This window comes from Pseudorca crassidens, chromosome 9 (assembly GCF_039906515.1).
Source record: "Pseudorca crassidens isolate mPseCra1 chromosome 9, mPseCra1.hap1, whole genome shotgun sequence".
Classification (NCBI taxonomy): domain Eukaryota; kingdom Metazoa; phylum Chordata; class Mammalia; order Artiodactyla; family Delphinidae; genus Pseudorca; species Pseudorca crassidens.
In genome coordinates this window covers 52,613,802-52,641,601 of record NC_090304.1, presented here as the reverse complement: position 1 = coordinate 52,641,601, position 27,800 = coordinate 52,613,802, and the positions used below count along the sequence as shown (strand labels likewise).

At 47.7% G+C, this 27,800-nt stretch overlaps 1 protein-coding gene, 2 long non-coding RNA genes and 2 pseudogenes across 7 annotated transcripts in view; 3 read left to right on the top strand and 2 right to left on the bottom strand.

Moving 5' to 3' along the window:
- LOC137230608 (uncharacterized) overlaps positions 1-27,800 on the bottom strand; it is a 60,479-nt gene that overhangs the window by 29,735 nt on the left and 2,944 nt on the right. The gene's annotated exons all lie outside the window — the stretch shown is intronic.
- The window catches only part of LOC137230607 (uncharacterized), a 46,130-nt gene that overhangs the window by 16,417 nt on the left and 1,913 nt on the right, over positions 1-27,800 (bottom strand). The window contains exon 2 of the long non-coding RNA XR_010946185.1: positions 10,372-14,090. This is a non-coding gene — a long non-coding RNA (uncharacterized lncRNA). The remainder of the gene's footprint in view (positions 1-10,371; positions 14,091-27,800) is intronic.
- On the top strand, positions 294-27,505 carry UCP3 (uncoupling protein 3). Of its 5 annotated transcripts, none has more exons than XM_067750326.1 (7): positions 294-443; positions 5,824-6,043; positions 6,567-6,768; positions 7,030-7,230; positions 8,364-8,465; positions 8,948-9,128; positions 27,361-27,505. In XM_067750326.1, exons 2-7 carry the CDS (start codon positions 5,918-5,920, stop codon positions 27,380-27,382), a joined length of 834 nt encoding a protein of 277 aa, XP_067606427.1. In that variant the 5' UTR covers positions 294-443; positions 5,824-5,917; the 3' UTR covers positions 27,383-27,505. The 5 variants fall into 5 exon arrangements, with proteins under 5 accessions (XP_067606427.1, XP_067606425.1, XP_067606424.1 ...); XM_067750324.1 differs by lacking the exon at positions 27,361-27,505 and adding an exon at positions 26,164-26,407; XM_067750323.1 differs by lacking the exon at positions 27,361-27,505 and adding an exon at positions 11,527-12,719.
- Positions 21,375-22,848, top strand: LOC137230508 (protein FAM91A1 pseudogene; annotated as a pseudogene).
- LOC137230505 (protein FAM91A1 pseudogene) lies at positions 23,342-24,557 on the top strand (annotated as a pseudogene).

The window sequence follows — 27,800 nt, the reverse complement described above, 5'->3', positions numbered from 1 at the left end:
TATTAAGAGGAGGCCCAGGAGAGCCCTGCCCAGACTATCATGGAAGTCTTGACCTTTGGACTCTCAAAAGTGACAAGTCCAAACCCCCCACCCCATATATACCCTCATCACCCGAGGAAGCACTTCTTTAATCAGCTGGAAAGGGCTAGTTTAAAGAACCCCAAGTCAAGGGAGCTGAAGCAGATCTGGAACTCCAAGCTTCCCCCTCACCTCCCTGCCCCTCACCAGCCGCCTCTGGTCAAGTGACCAGGCTGTCAACTAGCTTCTCCAGGATAAGGTTTCAGGTCAGCCAGAGTGTATAAAGACAGGTGCCAAGCCAGAGGCTGCAGGGACGACAGCAAATGACAGAGGCGTGATCAGGTCCCTGCTGCCACCTCCTGGGATGGAGCCCTGAGGAGCCTTAAAGAGACCCTATGCTTCCCCCACTTTGGCTGGACTCACAGGTAAGACCCCACTCTCCACCCCACCTTCCTCCTCCAAGTTCTCCCCTCGCAGCAGCCTATGGAGAGCAGCCAGGAGCTGTCAGGGGTCGCTAACCATAGCAGGACAAAGCCGGTAGAGGTTGAGTCAAGATGAGGGAACGGCAGCCCTGATGAGGGCACTATGGCGGGGCTGGGACTCCACCCCAGCTCCTGTGTCACTCACCCAGGACTCACTTCCCCCTTGCCCTGCTGGCTGCCTCTGCTGTGATTTTGCAAATCCCCATAGATAAAGAGGTGGCTTTCTCCATAGTCTGACCCAGAGTCCCGAGGATTCCCCCAGAGCATAAAGCCCTTTCCCCATGAGGCCCCCTCTCCTGAGTGGGGGGGCCACCCCAGCTCTGCTCAGACAGCTTCCTCAGTGGGGATGCAGTAGAGGCTTTGCCAGGAGGGTGGAGTCAGGCAGCGTATCTCAGAAAAGGGGCTTCTGATCCCTGCTTCAGAGCCACCACAGAGAACTTGTTTCTAATGCAGATTCCCAGACCCCAGCTCAGACCTGAATCTCCGGGGCTGAGGGCCAAGAATCCACTCTGTAAACAAGCAGCTCAGGGATCCTGAGCTCTCCCTGAAGTCTGAGACTCTGGGTGGTGGAACAGGAACAGGTGCTAGACAGACCTGGGCTCTAATTCCAGCTCCATCCCATTAGCCTTACGATTAGCTGAAGCCCTGGAAGCCCCAGGGCCCTTGTTTATGAGGACAATCATAGCAGCTACCTTGTATGCCGTATAAAAGGGTTGAACTAGTTAATGCCTGTAAAGCCCTCAGCACGGTGCCTGGTGCAGGAAGCACTCGGCAGATGTTAATGGGGCACCACGACTCTGGGCGTGCAGGCTGAAATGTCCCATCCCTCACGTGCCCCAGCAGAGCACAGGAAGGAGGGTCTGCTCTACGCTTCACCTTTGCCAGTGGGAAAGTTCTGCTGGCTGCTAGGGCTCCCTGGGTACCAATTCAGGAGGCTGGAGTAAAGGGGGAAGGAGGTTAAGGAGCACTGGCCTCAGGGCCCCTGCCTGTGCCCACCATTGTGGCCTCCCCCCTGCCCTGCCCCCACTTGACCAGTGAAAGTCTAGAGCCCTCCGCACCTGAGTCCACTCCACCCTCCCGTGGGGGGCTCGGGACAGCCTCTGGAATAGGCTCCAGCTTCACCCTTGGCCGCTGCTCTTGACCAAGTTCAGGCTCCAACACCTCTTGCTGCACCATCCCTTCAGCCTCACTTGTCTCTGAGCCTCCAGTCCATCCTTGACACCTGCACCAGCCTGATCCAAACACAGGTCTGATGGTGTCATTTCTCACCTTGAAAACACCAACCAGTCCCCATTCTCGCTAAGTACAGCTGTGGCATTTGAGGCCCTCCACCAAAGAACACTGTGGACATCTCAGACCTTGTTGCCCATTTCCCCACCTCAGCAAGTGGGGTCCCTTGGTCAACTGGTCCTCCCTGGACCCCTCTGGCCCTGGGCCGTCCCTGTACCAGGCTGCACAGAGAACCAAGATAAGTAGCCCCAGTCCCTGCTTTGGGACACCCCCCCCCCCATCTAGGCAGGAAACCATTGCAGTTAATGAGTTAATTCTAGGGACTTCTCTGGCAGTCCAGTGGTTAAGACTCCACGCTTCCACTGCAGGCGGCACAGGTTCGATCCCTGGTTGGGCAACTAAGATCCTGCATGGCGCGCACCATGGCCAAAAAAAAAAAAAACCAGAGCTAATCCTAAAGAAGGTGTGGGACAGAGGCAGTTGAGGACAAAGGAGGTTCAGAAGGGAAGCCGTGCCTGATGGTTCAGCCCCTCTGGCCAGAGGACACAGGCGGCCCCTGGGAGACGGACCCAGCCCATGAGGCAAAGCCCACCAAGTGCTCCCTGCAGGGCCTGGCCCATCGCAAACACTCCACTGCCAGGGGCCAATGGCAGGGAATGCACTGAGTCACACAGCCCTGGGCGGGATCCCACCTCTGCTCCTCAGTTCCTGACTCTGAAAGTGGAATTAAAATACCTAACTTGCAGGATTCTTCTATTAGAGCCTGGGTGGCCACCAAGCTTTTGAAAAAGGGACACTTGTACAACCAGCAAGAGACACTAGAGAACACACCTCCCAAGGGCCTCCCTGCCCTGAGAGTCGGGCCCTCACATTCCTGAAGCCGAGGTTCCCAGCAGCACAGCTCCTGTCAGAGGAGGGGAAAGGCCAGGGCTTGAGGGAAGAGAGGCTGACAGGATGCAGGCACTGGCAGCTATTCCCACACACAACCAGGCACTTTCATTCCAACCCCAGACAGAGGAGCCAGAGCCTCCCTGCCGGGGACTGAGCCTGCCTGGCAGCTGCTGGGCTTCTGCAGGGCGAAGGGGAAGGAGGACAGTGTTCCCCCCGCACGCCTGCAGTGCTGTCCCCTCAGCCAGGCTCAGCTCCACGCCAGCCTCCCAAGGGGCCAGATCCTCCTTGGACCTTCTCAGGGAGGCAACACAGAAAGGCAGGCAGACGGGCTGTGGGAGGAGCACTGCAGGGGGAGCCTGAGGCCTGACTGCGTGCCGTGCGCTGGTCTCAGCCTCTCTGGGCACATTTTCTTCCTCTGCCAAATTGGACACCGATGCCCACCCACCCAGCCCTCCTCGCCAAGCTCTTGTTCTATGTGCTTAGCACTTAATTCCCCAGAGAGGGGTTTTGCATGCAATTTAAAGGGCTTTGAATGCCCTCAACAAAAAAGCAAGATAGTGGATATCCACACTACCACATCCACTGGGGCCCCTGAGTGAACGGTGAAGGGGGCCTTATTGCCACCACAAGAACCTGGTTGGAGCTCTGAATTTGAGGAAGTCTCTTTCCAACTTAAGCCTCTCTTTTCTCACCTGTAAAATGGATTTAAATGCTGTCCTGCCCTCTTTCCAGGGCTGTTTCAAGCCTAGTGGGCTCTGACACTGGTGGCTGGTAACACTGAGCAAGCCAACATCTCTGAGCCTCCATTCGCTCAAACGCAGGGAGAGGAAGGGGGAGCCTACCTCTCAGGAAAGTTGTGAGAATTCAGTGAAATCGTGTGTAAAGCTCCACCGCAAGAGCCTCACGCCCCATAGCCATTCCCTCCTCCTACCCTAAGCGGTGCCCTGGACTCTCGCACAAGCGCACGCCCTTCCCTGCACCTGGAACCCCCCTCCCACTTCTCCAGCTGCTGAAATTTTGCCCACCTTTCAAGGCCCTCCCCCCACCCCCCACCATGAAACTGTCCTAATTCTACCTCACAAACAAGAGAGAGGGTTTCTCCCTCCTTGGAGTCCCTTCTTGATGGTTCCTTCCTTCCAACATTGATCCAGCCCATCTTGCACTGCAGTTACGTGTGGGTGTGTCTAATGCCCCCACAAGACTCCTTGAGAGTTCCCCACAGGCAGGTCACACAGACTGTTTTTACTCATCTCCAGATTTCCTGGAGCGCCAAGCACAGAACTTAGCATGAGCTGGGTCTTAGGGAGGTCCATAGGCCACGACAAGGACTTTGGACTTTGTTCTGAATAACTAGGCGGGGCGGGGGCGGTTGGAGAGCTTTAAAGCAGGGGAGTGACATGATCTGAATTATGCTTGGACACTAGGTTAGGTCCCCATCCAGAAAATCTCCTCCTGCATTTGCTGTCCAGGCCTAACATTCCAGAATCGGTGCACAATTCCCTTTATGACTCCATAACTTCAAAATGCATACAATCCTTATATGTAAGCTATATCTCAATTTTTAAAGTTTTAAAAATAAAAGTAAAATGTTAAGTGCAACTTCATGCCGGGAGAGATCAAAATAAAAGCACCCCCTTCCCCGGGGCAGGATTCAAAAGTTGTCCCTCCACACTATGACCCAGGCTTCCAGACTGGGATCCAGTGGCTGGTGAACTCCCATCTCAACCCATCCTCCATCTCACCTCCTTCATTCCCTTTGGATAATTCTACACCTATCTGTGTTCCTGAATGTAAGCTCCTTGGGGGCAAGGGCCAAACATGATTCATTCCATATCTTTCCTCCCCTAGTACCTGCCATAGTGTTCAAGAAATAGCTGATCATTAAGATAGTCACTTACACCTTAGCATGAATTAGAAACATCAGCTCCTTCTTAAGAACAGACTTTTCTAGGGAAAGGCGACAGCAAGCATAAGAGTCCAGGGAGCCATGTGGGTTGAAGAGACAGGACAGGGAGAACCAGAGTTGTAGACCACAGTCCTGAAAGAAGCCTCAAGTGGTCACCCCTATCTTTTGGAATCCATTTCACCACTGGTGAATAGGTAATATATCATTCCCATTTACCCAAGAGAGGTTAAATAATGTATCTAATGTCCCTCACCCATTAGTAAGCCATGAAGACAGGGCAGGAACTCAGGTTTCCTCACCACAGGACCAGAGTTCTTCTATTACCATAGAGAAGGGGGCACACAGTCAGCCCACTTAACAGCTAACTCTATGGGACTGGCCCTGGCTCCAGGGGTGACAATGCTGAAGGGTCCAGGATCCCAGCACACTGGGGGGCGCCGAGTGTGTGAGTTGGGGTGCCCGTGGGCATGAACTGCCAAGAGATGGCATCAGCACCAAAGGCCTGTACCCGCTTCCCAAGGTAACCAAGGCTAAACCAGGACCCTCATGTACACATGCCCCTGGTCCACCAGCAGTAAGATGGGTGCAGGCACAAGTGCACCCCTGGGGGCAGGGAGGGGGCACAGTCCCCCTCAGAGCCCTGGGGAGGCCGAGCAGCAGAGGGGCCCAGGGTCAGTCACCACCACCCCACCCCCATCCCTCCACAGCAGAACACCAGCCCGGGAGTCCTACAGTGTTGGGAGGAAACATCTCTAGTCACAGGCTAAATATCTTTGGTGACAGAGAAGCAATCACAGGCTGAGAAGGACTGTGTTTGTTTTAAGTAAAGAAGAGTACATTCAGGCAGGCTTGGAGGAAACAACAACTACAACCCCTCATCCAAGATGGCTAGCAGTTTAACTGAGCCATGAGGCACATTTATTTTGTTGATTTGGGACGGCAGGGCCTAAAGCCATGAGACTTGGCAGCCTCTCTCTCCATACACCTCAGGGAGCAGGCCTTTCGCAGGAAGCAGCCTGAGGCTGGGGAAGGAGAACGGGGTTGGGGGGTTGCCTGTCCCTGCCTGAGCCTTTATACAGTGGAGACCCACCTCCAACCGGGAGGGGAGAGGGGTCAGGGTGAAGATGGCAAGACATAAGGGAGGAAAGTGACCTGTTCTTATAAGTCAAATCCACACAGCTAAGCACAGCCATGCAAAGGTTTTCCCTTATAAACACCCTCCTGATGCTGAGGGGGGCCTGGGGATGGACCCAGAGGGCATGGGTTCTATCCCCTCCTCTGGCCTGTCTCCTGCAGCCTCCTCCATGCACTGAAGCCCAGGGCTGTGCAGCAGCCTCTCTCCTTGGACCTCCGCTGGGCCCTGGAGGGACCGGGCAGAGCCCCTGGGACCATGGTTGGACTGAAGCCTTCAGAGGTGCCTCCCACAACGGCTGTGAAGTTCCTGGGGGCGGGCACAGCGGCCTGCTTTGCTGACCTCCTCACCTTTCCACTGGACACGGCCAAGGTCCGCCTGCAGGTAGGCGCCCTTTGGCTGAGGGTCATTACTCCCATCAGTGGAGGGGCTGAGTTCTCCACCAGGGCACCTGCAGTGTCTGCCCGCTCGCTTTTCCTCACAGCGGACCCTGAGCAGGCCACTCACCCCACTGCCCACAACTCTGCCTCGCCACCTCCCCATCACCATCACCCAAGACCAAAAGATCTTAATTCCTTGGCAGGACATGCCAGGGCCCTTCATGGCCTTGCCCTACTTTGTAAGCCAAAAAGTGAGAAGTAGAAGTAAGGAATTACTGAGTGAGCTTGGGCAAGCCACTGACAATCTGTACCAAGAAAAACAATCCACGCTGTTCTCCCTGAGGATCCAACACCACACTGTGTACAACAGTCTGTGGGCTGGAAACTGCTACACAAAACTGTCATTTTTACCGGGATGTGATGCTGTGATCATGCTTTTCCAAGGTCCAGCCCCAAGCAGGCCCCCCTGCACACAGCCCCATCCACCCCCCACCCAGCCCCTCACACCGCTGCGGGGTGTCCCTCAGATCCAGGGGGAAAACCAGGCGGCCCGGAGCGCGCAGTACCGCGGGGTGCTGGGCACCATCCTGACCATGGTGCGCACCGAGGGCCCCCGCAGCCCCTACAAAGGGCTGGTCGCCGGCCTGCAACGCCAGATGAGCTTCGCCTCCGTCCGCATCGGCCTCTATGACTCCGTCAAGCAGTTCTACACCCCCAAGGGATCGGACCGTGAGTGCTGAGGGGGTGGGCGGAAGCAGAATCTAGGCTGTGGGTCAGAAGACCAGGGCAGTGCAGACCCAGAGGCAGAGCTGGGGCGTGAGAACTTGGTAACATGCTCATGAGAAGACTCTGAGCCTCCGTTAAGGAGGCTCTGGAGCCTTGGCCCAAGAGAGGAAGGCATCGAGCAGGGGAAGCCCCCAGAGATCAGCATCAGGCCCAGAGAGGTGCTGGGTGGCGGAACACTGGCCCACTCGCTCTCCTCCTCTCCAGACTGCAGCATCACTACCCGGATTTTGGCGGGCTGCACCACCGGGGCCATGGCAGTGACCTGTGCCCAGCCCACAGATGTGGTGAAGATCCGATTTCAGGCCAGCGTGCACACTGGGCCCGGGAGCAATAGGAAGTACAGCGGGACAATGGATGCCTACAGGACCATCGCCAGGGAGGAAGGGGTTCGGGGCCTGTGGAAAGGTAGGTCTGGACTCCAGGTTCAGGGGGTCTTGGGCAGTGATTTCCCTACCCTAGGGCTGGAGCAGGGAACTGGGCAAGGGGGGAGCCCAGCACGTGTATTTCAGCGACTCTAAAGGAACATCCCAACCATTGCAACATCCCAGCTGACCCGCCACCCTGCCCCAAATTCAGTTCAGTTTGCCAACTCTTCACCACGTGCAGGACTGTAAGGGAGAGAGAAATGAATAGAAGACATCCTCGTGGCTCTCACAGTCACACAGAGGAGAGGGGACATGTCAAGGAGCAGCTATTCCACAGGGCAGGATGTGCTGGGTTCACGCGCAGGGGCAGGGCCGGAGGCAGGAGAGGCCATGCGGGCTGGGGGTTAGGGCGGGGGGAGGTGACGCACAATCTAGGCCTCAAAGGCTGAGCCGGCTCAGCAGAGAGTGAGGGAAGGGCCTCCCCAGCAAAGGCCGACGAGGATGACTGCAGGGCATGGAGAAGAAACAGAGGCCACTGGGGGAAGCAGCCATGAGGAGGGGGCTTCCTTGGGAACAAGGCTTTAGGGTTCCCTACGTGTCTGAGTGGTGGCCACCTTGACAAATACTGTTGTCTCTCCCACATGTGGCTGGGGCTCACGTGAATCTTGCAGAGGACAGTGACCCAGTGAAGGTTAAAGGCAGGACACCTGGGTCACAGCCTCACTTGCTGTGTGCCTTCCTGGAGCCCAGCCCTCATCTGTGAAACCGGGGCGGAGGGGGGGTCTTGACGCTCTCCAAGGGCCCTGCCAGGGCTACATCCTGTCACTGTTCCAAGAGCCTAGCCTCCCTCTTCCAAAGAAAGGCTTCCTTTTCTGCCTCTAGCCAGGTCTCAGGGAGGCATATCTTAATTCTGATAGATATTGCAGATTATCCTCTGAACTGTGGCCCAAATACAAGAGGGCCTCTCTGTTTTTTGTCTCTAAGATGGACATGGATAACCTGAGAGTTTTTAAACATCAGAAAGGAAAGTATGGAATCTGCCCACCTGAGGTGGGCTCCTCTGAGACCCCTGGAATGGGGCACCATGTCCCCCCCACTGGGGCCTGTGGCCTTGCAGCCAGGGGTTCCACTTCTCCTCTACCCCACTCATCAGCCCCACCCCCTCCCTGACAGGAACTCTGCCCAACATCACGAGGAATGCCATCATCAACTGTGCTGAGATGGTGACCTACGACATCATCAAGGAGAAGCTGCTAAACTACCACCTGCTCACCGGTGAGGCCCTGGGCTCCAGGCAGACGGCCCTCCCATAGCAGAGAGGGAACCCGGGACGCCAGAGAGTGGGCACCACCCACAGGCAACTGGGCTTTAGAAGGAGTAGAGGGAGGCGCAGTGCCCAGCACATCACTATGATGAGTAGGAAAGAACCCCGGACAGGAGGCCCGAGACCTGGCTTCCAGCCCCGTGCCACCTCTCCCCGTGCACCTTTAAGCAAGGGTCACCTTCTCTGACTACAGTTTCCTCCAACTAGGTGGTTGGACTGGATTACCTTCCAACCCTTGGACAGCCCAGTTCTGTTTTACAAGTCCTTACCAAGAGCTCCGCCCTGGGCACTGTGAGAGATTTGGAAAACACTATCCTTACACTCAGGGAGTTCACAGTTTCATGAGGGACAAACAGTGGACACATATGAAACAGAAAGCAAGGGCACACCTCATCTCACAGCCCAACATTTGCTCTTCCCTAACCTGCGACAGACGACTTCCCCTGCCACTTCGTCTCTGCCTTTGGAGCTGGCTTCTGTGCCACAGTGGTGGCCTCCCCAGTGGACGTGGTGAAGACCCGATATATGAACTCACCCCCAGGCCAGTACCGCAGCCCCTTCGACTGTATGCTGAAGATGGTGACCCAGGAGGGCCCCACAGCCTTCTATAAGGGGTGAGCCTCCCCTCCTGCTGCCAGTACTCCCTCCTAGAGAAGCAGGCCTCCCTCCCCAGCTCCCTTCCTTCCCGCCATGTGGATTGTGTCTACCATGGGTCCACCTGGAAACACACTGGTGAACAGCACAGGTGTAAATGCCACAAAGGACAAGTATAAAGACCTACGGAAATGATTTTTAGAAAGAATGGACCAGGTCTGATTTGGAGAGTCAGGGAGGCTTATCTGAGAAAAAGGTTTCTAGGCATAGGTCAAAGTGCTATCCCCAAACGTCCTGGGCAGGGGAGGAGGAGGGAAAGGTGGTTGGTAATCCTGAGACTTTTCTCGGACCCACCGCCATCACTGTGGACCACCACAGTCGGCAGCCCTAGTGCCCAATGTGCTTCATGTTTTCTTGCTTCTCTGCCTTGGCATTTACTGTTCCCTCGGCGTGGAATGCCTTTCCTGCGCCATCCACATGCTCTACATCTTAGCTGTCCTTCAAGACTAGTTCAAATGCCACCTCCTCCCTAACACTCTCAGGTGTAAACTTTCCCCCTCTGTGAACTTCAGTGATACTTCCTCCACACCACTTTTATGGGATCTACCACTTCCTACTTTGTATCAATATTATAGTATTTGTAAGTTTAAATTATCCCCCATGCTAGAGTGCAGGCTCCTTGCAGCCAAGGACTGTGGCTTATACAGTTGACCCTTGAACAATGCGAGGGTTAGGGGCATGGACCCCATGCAGTTGAAAATACGTGGACAATTTATAGTCGGCCCTCCATACATGAGGTTCCTCCATATCCCTGGTTCCACATCCACAGATTCAACCAACCACGGATCCAACCAACCGCAGATCATACAGTACTGTAGTATTTAATATTGCAAAAAGATCTGTGTATAAGTGGACCCTCACGGTTCAAACCTGTGTTGTTCAAGGGTCAACCGTATACATCTTCCATATCCCAGAGTCCCCAGCACCAAGGCAGCACTCTATAGTGTAGTCATTAACAATCGTCGTGACTGCTAAGTCCCTAAGTATGAGGCCTTTTGCTAAGCACTTCACAAATACTATCTCACCCCCCTGAACTGGGCCGTGTTCTCCACATTTACTGGGGAAGAGACCGAGGCTCAGGAAGGTCATGGAACTTGTCCCAGCTCACAAAGTCTGAATGGCAGAGCCACGGCTCAAACACTGACCGTCAGATACCACCCACATCGTCCATCCCACGCTAAGCTCTTTGCTTGGCCCTCTTACCTCCACCACTGAGGATAGTTTTCTGGCGTCCAGCGTTAGATTGGGCCCAACAAGCAACCATGTTCTCGACCCTGGGATGACGTCACAAAACTGAGTTCCAGCTGACAGTTCTTTTCCTGTAAGTGCCGCCATCATTTCACTCTTCAGCTGTAGCCACTTGTCTCGGTTTGTACTTTCACTTGGCAAACATTCACTGAGGATCTTGCGGGTGCTGGGCCCTGTGCTATGCGCTGTACCTTAACTCATTTAATCCTCTCGACAGCTCCGTGCGGTAGGTGTTGCTGTCCTCATGTTACAGATAAGTAAGCTGAGGCTGAGAAAGATTAAGTTCAAGAAGCTGGTCAAGCTAGGATGTGAATCCAAGTCTAATGCCAGAGTTCACATTCGTTGTCCCCGTGCTGTACGCCCTGTGAGGGGCCCAGGCTGAGGGTTCAGGAGAGGCCTTGGGGGGAGGTTCTGGTGCCCAAGCTGAGTCCCACGGAGCCAAGAGCGAACAGCCCGGCAAGGAGAGAAGGAGATATTCCAAGCAGAAGGAGCAACGTGGGCAAAGGTGTGGGAGGAAGCGTCTGGCAGGAGCTGAGAGGACCAGGAGGGGATTAGCGGAGAGAGAGGCTGAAGAAGAGGCAGGGGCCGGCCGCTCCCTGAGTCTGCGAAGCACAGCCGAGGGGGGCTCTCGCCCAGCCGCGCTACCTACCGCAGGACAGGCAGGCTTTCCGGAGAGCAGCTAAATTTGGTGTCACGTTGTTTTTGCCCCTCCAGCTGGAGGCCGAGGTCTCCGCAGGGGTGGCCACTCAGGTTGTAAATGAGCCCAGAAATACCCAGCAGCAGAATGGAGTCAGGTGGTTTTAACTGAGCTACTTAACCTCGGTTTCTGAAGAGAAAGAACTGGCAACAATCATAGCTACCTGATAGAACTGTGAGAATTAACTGCCTGACACAGTAACATGGCTCAAAATGTTAGTTTTCTTTCCTTTCCCAACTCCAGCTTCTGCCTAAATTCCTTCAGTAGAGAAGAAAATGACTGAACAATCTCAGAAAATGCTCGTGCCTAACAGAAGGCTAGTCCTTTGGCACCAGCACCGAGTGGGGAGAGCGCATAGATCCATGTGGGACTCCAGTCCACCCACCTGACCATGTGATTGTTTCTCTCATCAGATTTACACCCTCATTTTTGCGTTTGGGAGCCTGGAATGTGGTGATGTTCGTCACCTACGAGCAACTGAAACGGGCCTTGATGAAAGTCCAGGTGCTACGGGAATCTCCATTTTGACTAAGACAAGGCCACTTGGTACTTAACTCGGACAAAACCAGGTAAGGATGGAATAAAGCAGCGGGTCCACACACACAAGGACGTAGACCCACACATGTTTACAGAACTGTTTACTTGCTGCTGACTCAAGAAACAGAAGAGGAGGAAGGACTGTGGTCTTCAGTGCTTTGTCTTAAGAACACCTTTGTTTTGCACTGACAACATGGAAAATAAATTACATTAATTTGTGAAACCCATCAGGTTGGATGCCTAACATTTAGGCAAGGAAAAACAAAACATCCACTTGGATAAAACGGAAGTTTGCAAACTTACGTCCCCTGAAAAATCTGATTAGACGATGAATTATAAACAGGAAAGGGACAGGAGTGGCACGCGATTCACTTGGAAATCAGCTAAGGAGTCTACAGGGGCACCGCCAAAGCAACACAAAGCTTTTGACTGCAGCCTTCGGTTAGCCATGCATCATCAGCTATATTTGTAGCGTGCCTGCTGTGTAAAACCCGCTGGGATTCCAGGAAACGTGAGAAGAAAAGAAAACCTAGAACCTGTGTCAAAGGAGCACTGCTGAGCCAGTGTGAGGCTTAGACCCATAAATGTTTGCTGATGACACTGGAGAATCAAGAGGGCAGCCTCAGTCTCTTTCCTGTAAAATGGGAGTAATAATCCCTTTCCTCCTACCTCACTTGGGGTGTTTATGAGGATCAAGTGAGAAGGTGGGCAAGAAAGCACATTATAAAAGCAAAAGCTCTGTACAAATGTAAATAGAAGGACCATGCCTTGGGAAAGATTTTGTAGGTCAGTGAGGAAGTGCCAGGGAAGAAGTTTTTGAAAGACACAGTTGTCTAGAGGTGAGACCAAAGGAACCAGGGGTTTGGGGGCCAGGGGTGACAAAGAATGATGTGCAGCTGTGGGAGCCCCCCACTCCGTGCTGGACTGTGAGGCACCTTGAAGGGTGTGGAGTTTGGGGACAAAGAGATAAATACTGAGCTGAGAGCCTAAAGTACCAGGAATCAGAATTTTTGGAAAATTACTATGACTCAATAAAGGAATTCACACCTTGAGTGTGGGAATGAGAATAGCCACTTTTCTGCCTTCTCTTTCTTGGATGGAATCACCCTTTCTCGCTTCAGGCTTCCTGTGTGTCAGCGCTGGGCCACACCTGGCCCACACACATACACTGCCTTCTGCCCTTCTGCAGGCTGGCTGCTCTGTCGTTTAGGGGTTCGGCACCTCCATATGTAAAAGGCAGGCTTGAACCAGATAACCTCCTTCTGAACTTAACTGGCCATATTTCACATTGATAATTGGGACCCAGAATGCCAGACTTTCTGCTTCTTAGCAGCCTGTGTGGCTCTGATGACAGAACTGGGTTCAAACCACAGACACACACACATACACACACACACAACTATTAGCAACCTAACCATGGGGAATTCTTGCACCTCAGAGTCCTACAGAGAAGTGGGAATGACAATCCTCACTTTGCAGGAGGTGTTCAGTGATGTCATCCTTCCTTCCCTACTCTGACTCCTCTGCACCCTGGGGAAAAACGAACATCCACTTTCCGAAATCAGCACTTTCCTAAATCTAAATCATAATTTTTGAGCATCTACATATACGAAGTGGAAAGTCCAAGCAAAAGCAAAAAAATAAAAATTATTTTGATTTAATGTCTGGTTCAGCTTTCAAATAAAAGCTATATTTAAAACTTTCTCTTTCTTTTGACTTGACAGCATGTGCAAATCATTTTTAAACACTTGGTCTTGATTTGTAAGTTCCTAGAGGCCAAGGACTATGCCTTCCATGAGTTTCTATGTAGCAATATTAACCCATCATCTATCCAGAGCACACTATTTAGATGCTGCTGCTGAAAGAGAGGGGATGAATGCTTCTGAGAGATATTTTGATTGAGATCAGAAGCCTAGTGACCTCCAACTTCAGGCTTTTGGGAGAGGGAAAACAAGATTGGTGGGAGGTCTTCTGAGGTTTTTCTGGGCAAAATACTAGATCTCTTTCCCCATTTCTTAAAGGCAGAGGTTGAACCAAATGACCTAAGACTAAAGTTCTGTGATTCTAAGAACTAAGAGCTTCCTCCAAGCCACAGGCATTCCCTTCCTAGTCCTGCCTCCCAATTTCTGCCACCAGGAAGCCAGGGATACAAACTCCTGAGGTCAGATCACCAGCTGAGGCCAATACCCATTCCCCCACTGCACCCTCACAGACACCTACCTCCATCAAGTCTTTCAAAATGTTACCGAACCGGGCTTCCCTGGTGGCGCAGTGGTTGAGAGTCCGCCTGCCGATGCAGGGGACGCAGGTTCGTGCCCCGGTCCGGGAAGATCCCACATGCCGCGGAGCGGCTGGGCCTGTGAGCCATGGCCACTAAGCCTGCACATCCGGAGCCTGTGCTCCGCAACGGGAGAGGCCACAACAGTGAGAGGCCTGCGTACTGCAAAAAAAAAAAAAAAAAAGTCATGTACCACAATGTTCACTGCAGCTCTATTTACAATAGCCAGGACATGGAAGCAACCTAAGTGTCCATCGACAGATGAATGGATAAAGAAGATGTGGCACATATACACAATGGAATATTACTCAGCCATAAAAAGAAACAAAATTGAGTTATTTGTAGTGAGGTGGATGGAACCAAACTTGAATCCTCTCGCCCACACACAGTAAAGCTGACCTACTGACACTGGGTTGTGGTGAAGGTAAGTACAGCCCTTATTGCAGGGCACCAAGCAAGGAGTTCAGGAAAGCTAGTACTCAAAACATGCGAACTCCCTAATGGTTTGTTTTGTTTGTTTGTTTGTTTGTTTTTGGCTGGGTCGAGTCTTAGTTGTGACACACTGGATATTTCGTCGCAGCGCACAAGCTTCTCTCTAGTTGTGGTGCACGGGCTTGTCTTTAGTTGTGGCACACAGGCTCGGTAGTTGCAGTGCATGGGCTCTCTAGCTGCAGCACGTGGGCTTAGTTTCCCTGTGGCATGTGGGATCTTAGTTCCCCAACCAAGGATCGAACCTGCATCCCCTGCATTAGAAGGTGGATTCTTAACCACCAGGGACCCTAGGGAAGTCCCACACACACACCAGGGATTGAACCAGTGCCTCCTGCAGTGGAAGCACAGAGTCTTACTCACTAGACCACCAGGGAAGTCCCAGCAAAGCATTTTTAAAGGCAAAGTGAGGAAGGGGCATCCCAGGGTCTGTGAACAGCTTGTGCACAATTCTCTGATTGGTTGATGGTGAGGTAACAGGACGATGTCCCAGGGGTAACATTATCAATCCTTAGGCGCCAGTAGGTCTGGGGGCTATGGGCTCATCATCATCAAGTAGTTAATTTCTTCCATTTGGTGGGAGTTTTAACATCTGTAAAACTACTCAGGAAATGAGCATCAGATATGATTATCTAGGTAATTCACAGAGGAGCTAAAGCAGAGACTACAGGAGAGGGGTCTGTCCCAGGAAGGCCCCATAGGGTCCTGCTGGGTTATAGAAAGAAATCTGCTTTTTCACAAACTCTTCTAGTATATCAGGAAAAATGAGATAGTTTGACCCCTGACTCAGTCACATTAGTGACATAGTGGATTATTGACTTCACAGAAATCTTGTTAGTAAAAGTAATATATTTAAAGGAATATTTTATTCAGGAGGAATGAATGTTAAGTAAGGAAATATAATTATACCTCTATAGATGAGCTATTTTGTGTCGGGACACTCTGAAAAGTACAGAGCACTATACAAACCAAAGTATTCATTGTGCATACATCGTTAGCCACACGTTGAACTACGTGCTGAGGTGAACGAGGCCCATCCTGCCTTCAGGGAGTTCACTGGGGTGGTGGATGGTGGAGCAGAAGAGACAACGATGCAGTGTGATGAGAGCCACCGTAGGGAAATGCACAAGGCACTCAAGAGCAGAAACCCAGATGAAGGACACCTGACCTGGTTTGGGGCCCAGGAAGCTTCTTTGCAGAGGACACCTAAAGGACAGATAGGAGTTATCCTAGCAAAAGAGGGGAAAGTCATTCTAGGTAGAGGGAATGGCTTGTACAAAGGCCTAGAAAGAAGCAAGAACAAGGGGCATCCAAGTATTGCCAGCTATCAGCATGGCCAGGTTGCAGACTAAAAGGAAGCAGTGAGAGAGATGAGGATAAAGAGGAAAACAGGGGCCCTGAAAGGCTGGAGAAGCCACATATCATGGACTGAATATTTCTGCCCCCAAAATTCATATGTTGAAGCCCCAACACCCAATGTGATGGTATTTGGAGTTTGGGCCTTTGAGAGGTAATTAGGTTTAGATGAGGTCATGAGGGTAGCACCCCCATGATGGGAGTAGGGTCCTTATAAGAAGAGGAAGAAAGACCAAAGTGCTCTCTCTCCACCATGTGAGGATACAGTGAGAAGCCCGTCTGCAAGTCAGGAAGAGGGCCCCCACCAGGGAACCTAATGGATGGGCACCTTGATCTTACTTCCCAGCTTCCAGACCTTAATGAGAAATAAACTCCTGTTGTGAAAGCCACCAGGTCTGTGATATATTGTTATGGCAGCCTGAGCTAAGACACCACCCTAAGAAGTCTGGGGTATTCTGAGGGTAATGTGGAGCCGCTGAAGTGTTTCAAGTAGGGATGACTGACTGCAGTGCAGAGAATGAATTAGCGGGGTGGACTCTGGTCACAGGAAGATGAAGCTGTTGTCATAACCCAGACAAGAGTATTGGAAGTGGGAGTTGAGTGAATAGAATAGTAATAAAATCAATAGAAGATTCCATCTGGAAGGAGTAGTGAGAAAAAAGGACAATGCTCACATGTTCTAAGTAACTTAGAAATACCCTCAGTAATATTCCCAGCAAATCATTTTTTGGCCTCTGAACCAAACCACTTGGGTAGTAGCAGACTCACCATCTCCAGCTCTGCCTAGGAGAGAGTTTTCTGATAATGAATCAAAGGCACAGATCTTGTAGCATTTGTTGCTTTGCCGACTTCTGTTATTTGTTAAACATATGCTGGGTCTGACATACATAAGGGACTAAGATGCCCCTCCGACAGGCTCCCACAACCCTGGTCACACTGTGCCCACCTGTCTGATGGTCACACTAGCCTATAAGTTCCTTGCAGGCATGAACAGGGTATTGTTTACACTTGAATCCCTCGCCCTTAGTAGAGTGCCTGGAATATTGCAAACTTAATGAGTGAATGAATTAATGTTTTAATTTTTAAAAATTGTAATAAAAGTCACAACATAAAATTTACCATCTTAACTATTTTTGTGTTCAGTGACATCAAGTTCATTTATAATGTCATGCAATCATCCATCCTGAGAACTTGTTTCATCTTGCAAAACCGATATTCCATACCCATGAAACAATAACTCCCCATTTCCCTCTCCCAAAAAGCCCTGGCAACCACCATTATACATTCTGTCTCTCAATTTTACTGTTCTAGGTACCTCATATAAGTGGAATCATATAGAATTTATCTTTTTGTGACTGGCTTATTTCACTTAGCATAATGTCCTCAAGGTTCATCCTATAGCATGTGTCAGAATTTCCCTCTTTTAAAAGGATGAAAAATATTCCATTATATATATATATGTATATGTATGCCACATTTCGCTTATCCATTCTTCCATCAATGGATATACTTAGGTTGCGTCTACCTTTTGGCTATTGTGAATAATGCTGCTATGAACATCGGTGTACAAATATCTCTCCAAGGCCCTGCTTTCCATTATTTTGGGTATATACCCAGAAGTGGAATTGCTGGATCATTCTGTTTTTCAATTTTTGAGGGACTGCCATACTGTTTTCCATGGCAGCTGTACCACTCTGCATTCCCACCAAGAGTGCACAGTGTTCCAATTTCTCCACATCCTCACCAATACTTATTTTCCATTAAAAAAAATAATAACCATCCTAATGAGTGTGAAGTGGTATCTTGTGGTTTTGATTTGCATTTCCCTGATGATTAGTGATACTGAGCATCTTTTCATTTGCTTATTGGCCATCTGTATATCTTCCTTGGAGAAATGTCGATTCAAGTCCTTTGCCCAACTTTGAATTGGGTTTTTGTTGTTGTTTTTGAGTTTTAGTAGTCCTCTGTATATTCTGGATATTAACTTCTTATGAGACATGTGATTTGCAAATATTTTCTACCATTCTGTAGGTTGTCTTTTTACTCTGTCGATTGTATCCTTTGATGCACAAAAGTTTTTAATTTTCATGAGCTCCAATTTGTCTATGTTTTCTTTTTTTTTTTAATTAATTAATTTATTTTTGGCTGCGTTGGGTCTTCATTGCTGCGTACGGGCTTTCTCTAGTTGTGGTGAGCGGGGGCTACTCTTCGTTTTGGTGCACGGGCTTCTCACTGCGGTGGCTTCTCTTGTTGCAGAACACAGGCTCTAGGCACATGGGTTTCAGTAGTTGTGGCACGCAGGCTCAGTAGTTGTGGCTCGTGGGCTCTAGAGCGCAGGCTCAGTAGTTGTGGCGCATGGACTTACTTGCTCTGTGGCATGTGGGATCTTCCCGGACCAGGGCTCGAACCCGTGTCCCCTGCATTGGCAGGTGGATTCTTAACCACCGCGCCACCAGGGAAGTCCCTGTCTATGTTTTCTTTTGTTGCCTGTGCCTTCGGTATCACATTTAAGAAATCATTGCCAAATATAATGGTATGAAGCTTTTATCCTGTGTTTTCTTCTAAGAGTTTTATAGGTTTTTTGGGTTTGTGGGGTTTTTTTTGGTCACGAGGCATGAGGAATTTCCCCAACCAGGGATCAAACCCATGCCCCCTGCATTAGAAGTGCAGAGTCTTAACCACTGGACTACCAGGGAAGTCCATATAGTTCTCTAGATCTTATATTTAGGTCTTTGATCCATTTTGAGTTAATTTGTGTGTATGATGTTAGGTAAGGATCCAAGTTCTCTCTAAAATAAATAAATTTTTAAGAGCTAAAGAAAACCCCTTCCTAAAATAGAGCTTTGCCTTTGAGAGCAAAAAACAATGAATAATCTATTTTTGCAGAGGGGGTGGGGATCTCTTGAGTATTCAAGTATACATCTCAATTCATGTCAATGGAATGAGTATGAACCTCGTAACAAAAACCAAAGTTAGAATCCCCGTTCTGATACTTATTAGCTATGTGACATGGGTCAAATTCTTGGTCTCCTTAAGCCTCAGTTTATTTACCTATAAAACATGGGTAATAATTTGACAGCAAAAATCCAGAGCTTTGTCAACTAAAAGTGGTAAACTTTGTAGGAAACAAACTGGATTCCTCATGCATTGTTGGTGGAAATGTAAGATGGTAGAGTCACTTTGGAAATTTTTGAATTTTTTAAAATATTAAATATATATTTACCATCTGATCCAGCCATCCTACTTTTAGGTATTTACCTAAGAGAAATGAAATCATATGTCCACACAAAGATTTGTACGTGAATGTCAATAACAGCATTATTCATAATAGCTCCAAACTGGAAATACGTAATCCAAATGCCCATCAACTGGTGAGTACACAAACAAAATGTTCTATATCACTGTGATGGAACACTACTCAGCAATAAGAAAGGACCAGACTGCTGATTCATGCATCAACAGGGATGAACCTCAAAAAACATTATGTTAAGTGAAAGAAGCCAGACACCAAAGACTACATTGCACTTATATGAAAATTTTAGAAAATGCAAAGCTGTAGAGACAGAAAGTAGTGGTCACCCAGGGCTGAGGTGAGAGAAGGAAATGACTGCAAACAGACACAACACAACTTTTGGGGGTGATGGAAGTATTTTAAAACTGGATTGTGGGGCTTCCCTGGTGGTGCAGTGGTTGGGAGTCCGCCTGTCAATGCGGGGGACACGGGTTCGTGCCCCGGTCCGGGTGGATCCCACATGCCGTGGAGCGGCTGGGCCCGTGGGCCATGGACGCTGGACCTGCGCGTCCAGAGCCTGTGCTCCTCAGCGGGAGAGGCCACAACAGTGAGAGGCCCGTGTACCGCAAAAAAAAAAAAAAAAAAAAAAAAAACTGGATTGTGGTCATTATTGCACAACTGTATAAATTTACTAAGAATTAATTAAATCATACACTTAGCAATGAGTGAATTGTATGGTATTTAAGTTGTACCTCAATAAGGCTATTAAGAGTGCAAAAGGTTATGACAGTTCATGGCAGTACTACTGTAATAGACAAAAAGTGGACACAACTGGAATGTCCCATCAACAGTAGAGTGAATACGCTGGATATACTCATACAGTAGAGACTATACAGCAACGATAATTAAAGATCTACAACTTCATGTAACTTGGCTGAATCTCACAAATTTAATGTTGAGTGAAAGACAGAAAATAGTACAATTCCATGTATATGATGTTTAAGAACAGGCAAAACAAATATTTGATGTTAAAAATCAGTATAGGGGGGCTTCCCTGGTGGCGCAGGGGTTGGGAGTCCGCCTGCCGACGCAGGGGACGCGGGTTCGTGCCCCGGTCCGGGAGGATCCCGCGTGCCGTGGAGCGGCTGGGCCCGTGAGCCATGGCCGCTGAGCCTGTGTGTCTGGAGCCTGTGCTCTGCAACGGGAGAGGCCACAACAGCGAGAGGCCCGCATACCGCAAAAAAAAAAAAAGATCCTGCATGCCACAACTAAAATCTGATGCAGCCAAATAAATAAATAAATATATTTTTAAAAATCAGTACAGTAGTTATTCTCTGGGAAAATAGTGACTGAGAAGGGACATGAGAGGTTGTTTCTGCGGTGTTAATAATGTTTCTTTTTAAAATTTTTTAGCTTTATTGAAGAATAATTCACAAATAATGTTAATGTTTCTTGATGAGTGCAAATTATATAGAGGCATTCACTATATGAGAGTTTATCAAGCTGTACACTTATGATTTGTGCACTGTTTAATATGTATGTTATACTTCTATAAAAATTTTACTTAAAAGTGCACTCAGGGCTTCCCTAGTGGCGCAGTGGTTAAGAATCCACTTGCCAATGCAGGGGACCGGGTTCAAGCCCTGGTCGGGGAAGATCCCACATGCCCGGAGCAACTAAGCCCGTGCGCCACAACTACTGAGCCTGTGCTCTAGAGCCCATGAGCCACAACTAATGAAGCCTGCACGCTTAGAGCCCGTGCTCTGCAACAAAGAGTAGCCCCCGCTCACTGCAACTAGAGAAAGCATGTGCACAGTAACAAAGACACAACTCAGCCACAAATAAATAAAAGAAAATAGATAAATAGAAAAAAAAAGTGCACGCAACTTGAAGAAGGGACCACTGGTTATCTCCAAGAAGTGTGTGTGTGTGTGTCTGTAGGGATGATGAGAGGTGCTAGCCACGTAAAGATCTGAGGAAAAGTGTTCCAGGAAAAGGGAACAAGCAGTCCACAGGTCCTATGGGAAGGAGCTTGGCATGTTCAAGAACAGAAAAAAAGACCTGTGTGGCTGGCGTAAAGTGAATGAAGAGATGAATGTGAGATCATTCATTTATTCATTCATCAGACATGTAAGAGTTGTGCCAGAAGCTGACATGTCAGAGGACAGCCAACTGTCCAGAAAGTTTGGCAGAGAAAGAAAGGAGAAAAAATAGCCACTGTAAAAGGAGTAGGAAAGTCCTGAGGTTATCTTTTAATTTATACACACACACACACACACACACACACACACACACACACACAGAGTAGAAGAAAGGAAAGATTGAAGATAGGAGGAAAGGTCCTAGAGAAAACAGAAGAGCATAGAATAATGCGTGCAGGTAGGAGGGATCACTCTGGAAAGGATATGGTAAACCTAGAAATAAAAGAGTCACATAGGCAAGAATTTTGAAATGGAGAGAAGCAAAATGAAGGCATTCTCCAATCCTTTGATTGAAATTTGAGGAACAGTCACATATGAGAGTAGATTAGTGAACCTGCATAATTATTTACAAGAATGATGATTTTAATTTTAAAAGCTCTTTTTTCCTTAAAGTATAATTTAATGAAGAAACTGAGATTCTCTGATGCACCCCTGACACTCTTCTCTGCCGTGCTGAGCTGTCTGGAGCCCTCACCACGGGGCAGCCGGGCATTCTAAAGTGTAAGGCACCAGGCCTCCTCCAGGCTCCCCACCAGCTGTCCCAGGGCCCTCGCACCATGGATAGGAAGTTCCACATCAGGCACAGCCACTCACAGAACAGGCTGCCCACCAACACGTGATAGGGTCTTGGAAATTCACAGAGGAAATATGCAAAGCAGATTGTCCTCTACATACCCACAGTCAGTTATGATACAGAAATATAACTTAAACACGTCAAGGAAGATTGAATGCAAATACTTTGAGGAACTATTACAGTCGAGATTATTTCACACTGAATATTTACCATTTATTGGGTATTGTGGTAAAGGGTCTGAGGATAACACCATTATCATATTACGCTGAGATTATAGAGGACATTATGAACAATGAAAAAAGTTATGCTTTAGGAGTTCCCTGGTGGCCTAGTGGTTAGGATTGCAGGCTTTCACTGCTGTGGCCCAGGTTCAGTCCCTGGTCTGGGAACTAAAATCCCACAAGTCGCCTGGCGTGGCCAAAAAAAAAGTTATGCTTCATTGCCCAATTTTATTAGGGCTGACTATCTACGTTTTCTTGGCAATAAAAAGATAGCAGTACATTGATATTATGAATCAGTGTAGATCATCAAACTTTTTCTTTTTGAAATTTGAGGAATGGTCACATCTTCTACCAATAAAGCCAGTGGAAACTGCCAAAGAGGCATGGTGAGTGGTGTAGGCTGGTCAGAACTCAAAAATGACATAAAGATGTGCATTTTGCCTGAGAAATATACTCAACTCTCTGAATCCCTATATTACAATATGCTACATAGTTTATACAACAAAGGATTTATTTGAACGTGTCAATATCTGAATTTTATTCTCCTGAAGGTTTTGTAATGAACTGAGTTCAAGATGACTAGGTGATTACTTTGAAACTTTATATTTCTTTCAACAGATGAGCATACTAATGTTGCAGAGCTTGCAAATGTCCTTGAGATAGACATGTCACTGGCTAAGAATGTTTCCATGTATTGCTGCTTGGGCTCTGCCCCTAAGAAGAGACATAAGTAATAAATGTGCAGCAAGTACATTCGTCAAGGTGCAATGTTCCATCTGCAAAAAGATTTAAAAGGACTTTCCATCCACAAAAGATACTCTTTTTATTCGATATAAGATGGCAATGAAAGGGACTCCCCTCGTGGTCCAGTGGTAAAGAATTCACCTTCCAATGCAGGGGATGTGGGTTCAATCCCTGGTCGGGGAACTAAGATCCCACGTGCTGCAGGGCAACTAAACCCGCGCACCACAACTACTGAGCTCACGCGCTTCAACGAGAGAGCCCACGTGCCCTGGAGCCCGCGGGCCACAACTGGAGAGAGAAAACCTGCGCGCCACAACTAGAGAGAAGCCTGTGTGCTGCAACGGAAGATCCCATGTGCCGCAACTAAGACCTGATGCAACCAAAATAAACCAAAATAAATTAATTAATTAAATTTAATTTAAAAAAAAAAGATGGCAAGGAAAGTAGGAGTCCTGAAAAGAAGTTTTGTCAGCTCTGGTACTGATAGAAATAGTCAAAATCCAGCTGACACAGCCAGTATAAGCAATTTGGATCTGCCTACAGGACTCACAAAGCATATTGCTTGCCTATTTGACTCAACACTTTCCTTTGTAATGATGAGAAATCCTGTATCAAAAGTTGGCAGACTTTCACATAAGTCTCTGGACAGCTTCCTTACAGAACTAGAAAAGGTTCAAAACACTGGTGAAGAAAAAGTGCAGATTGCAGAGATATTTTGATCAGGCACTCACTCTGAGAAACACCACACTGTCTCTGTATAATAATGATACAGTCACACAACTACATAGCCAGAACAATCATTTATGGTTTTCTTCTGGATCTTTTAAAAGGTGTGAGAGCCTTCTTGATTCGGACCCTGTGACTTGCAGCAGAGTTCTAAACAAAATTACACATGGCTTGTTTCCATGGCTCCTCTCATTTATGAATACAGCCCATCAGCAATAGTACTCCTCAGAATATTAGACCAGTTATCCAGAAGCCACTGCTCAGAAGTCAGATCCCTATTTCTTTTACTGGCCAAAGGTAGGAGACTTCAAAAACCATCAGATATATTTCAGAGCTAATACTGAGTATTAATAATGTTTTGGAGTCATAATCCTGAAGTAATTCCTACTTCAGATTAGCTCAGATGTTAAATGATGGGATGAGAAAAACCTTTTCCATTTGATTAAAACAGAACTATAAGGAAAGTTTGCTGTATCAATATGGATGTTCACAAAACACTGCAAATATTAAGGAATAAAGTGGGCTTGCAGGGATTTCTGTGAATGTGTCACCATATCTAAGCTTCTAGTCAACGTGTAAACAGAAAACCTGGTGATGCTTCTGATGAGAAAGGAGAACCTGATTTACCGTATTTAACTTCTGGCTCAGAGCAAATGAAGAATCCTGTGAAATGGTCATTGAGGAAGCAACAACAGATTCAACAACAAAACACAACTCTGATGTTGCCACAGCAGACGTGACTGGCTTTCTCTTAAGCTGTGCTTTGAAATTCCACTATTTAGCTCTGAATTAAATGAGAAGTTTGTAGGAAAACTGCTACATACAACTTTTGCAGAGAAGAAAGCCATCAAAGACTCTGACATTGCAGCATAAAATTCTCTCTACATGTCCTTAACTTTGCTCACTCATTCAGGGAAGGTGCTTCAACACTGGATATACACACTGAGGCCAACTTTTTCAAGTCCACTTTACCATCTTATGCTGATACGGGAGTTCTACTTCTTGTAAATTAGAGATGCCATCGTATCAGAATGGTTTAGAGTGTCACCTTCCTCACTTCTCACTGCTAATCTTCATTTGCAGTAATTTAGTTACACCATTTGTTATTCACACTTGGTGTCTTTTTTTCTTTCTTAAAGTGAGCTTTATAGTGCCAGTCAAAAAAACTATTCTGCTGGTGCAATATAACTTACACTTAATGATGTTAAAAGTGTGTTGTATTGATGTTTGGCAAACATTTAATTTTGTCTGGAGTCTTGCTCATTACAGCACATCCTAATGCAACAAAAAGCTCCTTTTTTTTTTTTTTTAATTGATCCCTAGGTTGTTTGTTTCTTTTTAACAAAGAACTTTTTAGCAATCAGCACTGTACTTTTATTTTAAGGCAAATCTACACTTCTGGGTGTTTTTTGTTTTGTTTTTGTTTTTTAGGGGTTTTTTGGCCACAGCAAGCAGCATGTGGTATCTTAGTTCCCCGACCAGGGATTGAACCCAATCTCCCAGCATTGGAAGCACAGAGTCTTTTTTTTTTTTTAATTGGGGTATAATTGTTTTACAATGTTGTGTTAGTTTCTACTGTACAGCGAAATGGAGTTCCCTGTGCTATACAGCAGGTTCTCATTAGTTACTTATTTTATACATATTAGTTAGTGTATATATGTCAATCCCAATCTCCCAATTCAGCCCACCTTCCCTTTCCCCCACTTGGTGTCCATATACTCGTTCTCTACATCTGTGTCTCTATTTCTGCCTTGCAAACCGGTTCATCTGTACCATTTTTCTAGATTCCACATATATGCGTTAATATATAACATTTGTTTTTCTCTTTCTGACTTACTTCACTCTGTATGACAGTCTCCAGGTCCATCCACGTCTCTACAAATGACCCAATTTTGTTCCTTTCTATGGCTGAGTAATATTCCATTATATATATGTACCACATCTTCTTTATCCGTTCGTCTGTCGATGGTCATTTAGGTTGCTTCCATGACCAGGCTATTGTAAATAATGCTGCAATGAACATTGAGATGCATGTGTCTTTTTTTTTTCTTTAATTAATTAATTTTATTTATTATTTATCTTTGGCTGCATTGGGTCTTCATTGCTGCCCGCAGGCTTTCTCTAGTTGTGGCAAGTGGGAGCTACTCTTCCTTGTGGTGCGTGGGCTTCTCATTGCAGTGGCTTCTCTTGATGTGGAGCACGGGGTCTAGGCACGTGGGCTTCAGTAGTTGTGGCACTTGGGCTCAGTAGTTGTGGCTCACGGGCTCTAGAGCGCAGGCTCAGTAGTTGTGGCACACGGGCTTAGTTGCTCTGCAGCATGTGGGATCTTCCCAGACCAGGACTCGAACCTGTGTCCCCTGCACTGGCAGGTGGATTCTTAACCACTGCGCCACCAGGGAAGCCCCCAATTTAATATTTAAAATGCAGGGTTTCTTACTTGACAACAAAGATTCATTAAAGAATTTAATCCAGTTTTGTTGTTGCAAATGTTCAAAGTAATTCTACCTCGTTTTGGGTGGCCATTTCCCCCACCTTTTTTTTTTTTTTTTTTTAAGAAATCAAGAAAGAGAAGAACAAACAACAAAAAGTCATGGACTGGGGTGGTGGACTGGGGTGGGGGGGTGAGGGAGGTGTGGGTGGGTGTGGGGCTTCCCTAGTGGCGCAGTGGTTAAGAATCCGCCTGCCATTGCAGGGGACACAGGTTCGAGCCCTGGTCCGGGAAGAGCCACATACCGCGGAGCAACTAAGCCCGTGCGCCACAACTACTGAGCCTGGCTCTAGAGCCCGCGAGCCACAACTACTGAAGTCCCCGTGCCTAGAGCTTGTGCTCCGCAACAAGAGAAGCCACCAAATGAGAAGCCCAGGAACTGCAATGAAGAGTAGCCCCCGCTCGCTGCAACTAGAGAAAGCCTGCGCACAGCAACGAAGACCCAACACAGCCAAAAATAAAATAAATAAATTTACAAAAAAAAAATCAGTGTCTTTCTTGTGTCTTTTTCATTTTCAGTGTTTCAAACAACGTTTTTAAAATTTTACAGTTCCAAAACTATAAGTACATATATATATATATTTTTTTCAGTGAACTAGATGTGAAACAGGTTTGTAAAATGCACTTATCTGTACCCATTGTGGACAAAGAATGTCTGCCTGCCGTATCAGTAAACAAAGGATGTTGAGACTATCAGTCCATCAGCCACTGCAGCCATCACCAATGGTGCACCCTAAGGGGATTCATGATGGAGAAAAACAGGATATAATTTTATTTAGCCCAGACCCTTGCATCTTCCCGTACACAGAAGAGTGCTAAATTCATTAACTTGAGATATATGGTTTTTCTTTAATTAGCAGTAATCTTTTGATGTTCAGCTACCTGGTGTTTTTGCAGAAACTCCTGTATACCCTGGCTCCTCCCCTACCTCTTCAGAACAGTCCTTCAGAGGTATCTGAGAGGCTGTATCCTGGGCTTAAGGCCTCAGTAATGCCCCAAATAAAATATAATTCTCAACTTTTAGGTTGTGTGTTTTTTTCAGTTGACACCAAACATTCTTCACTTTCTCCATAAGACATCTTATGATTTGGATGAGCTGTACCTCTAAAAATCCAGAGGTAGAGTGTCTGTAGCAACACCCTGATCTGCCTGGCTCCATCCTAAGGAAAAGAGAATTTAACAGGACTTCTAAAGAAATCCATGTTGAATCCTGGTGATATCTACTTCTCTTTTTAGTATCCACACATCATCCTTTTAACAGTCCCTTGAATTTTGCTAGGGACGAACAAACATCTCATAGGTATATAGTCTTTGAAATCCAGATTCTTCCCTGTTTTGGCAATCAGGGCAACACATTTATTTCCAAGCCTTTGTTTTACTCTATTTTTCATGTCTCCTCAGAGATCACCGACCAGTTCAGTAGTCTCACCACAAACTTGCTGAGTATCCTGGGAATCCGTTCATCACAGCCAAAGACAGAAGCTTACATGCAAAAGCTAGGCCAGCAATGGATGGGAAACTCCACAGTGCCAGAAATAAATTTGTGGCTGGATTTCTCAGTTTCCACTTTGTTTCTGCCAGGATCATATGCTCAGTGTGTTTTTTTCTTTTCTGCTGTAATTATCCAGTCCCATTCCAGCTATAGTCTCCTGGCTGACAATTCCTTCTGCTTGTGGACAAAAAATACACACACTGAGCTGATTAACCAGGGCTTAAGTCATGGCACACCATTCCTAACCGTGTTACATTAGGCAGATGATTTAACCTCTTTGGCACGCATCTGTAGGTCAGAGGTTAATACCAGCCTCACAGGGTTTTGTGAAGTATCCACACTGAACCTG

What these genes read in the sequence shown, in the direction of transcription:
- UCP3 (XM_067750322.1), top strand. Translation starts at nt 6,246, where the DNA reads ATGCCAGGGCCCTTCATGGCCTTGCCCTACTTTGTAAGCCAAAAAGTG. An exon ending in GGTTCGGGGCCTGTGGAAAG is followed by an intron (nt 7,231 to 8,363) that starts GTAGGTCTGGAC and finishes CCTCCCTGACAG; the next exon opens with GAACTCTGCCCAACATCACG. An exon ending in CCCACAGCCTTCTATAAGGG is followed by an intron (nt 9,129 to 11,526) that starts GTGAGCCTCCCC and finishes TTCTCTCATCAG; the next exon opens with ATTTACACCCTCATTTTTGC.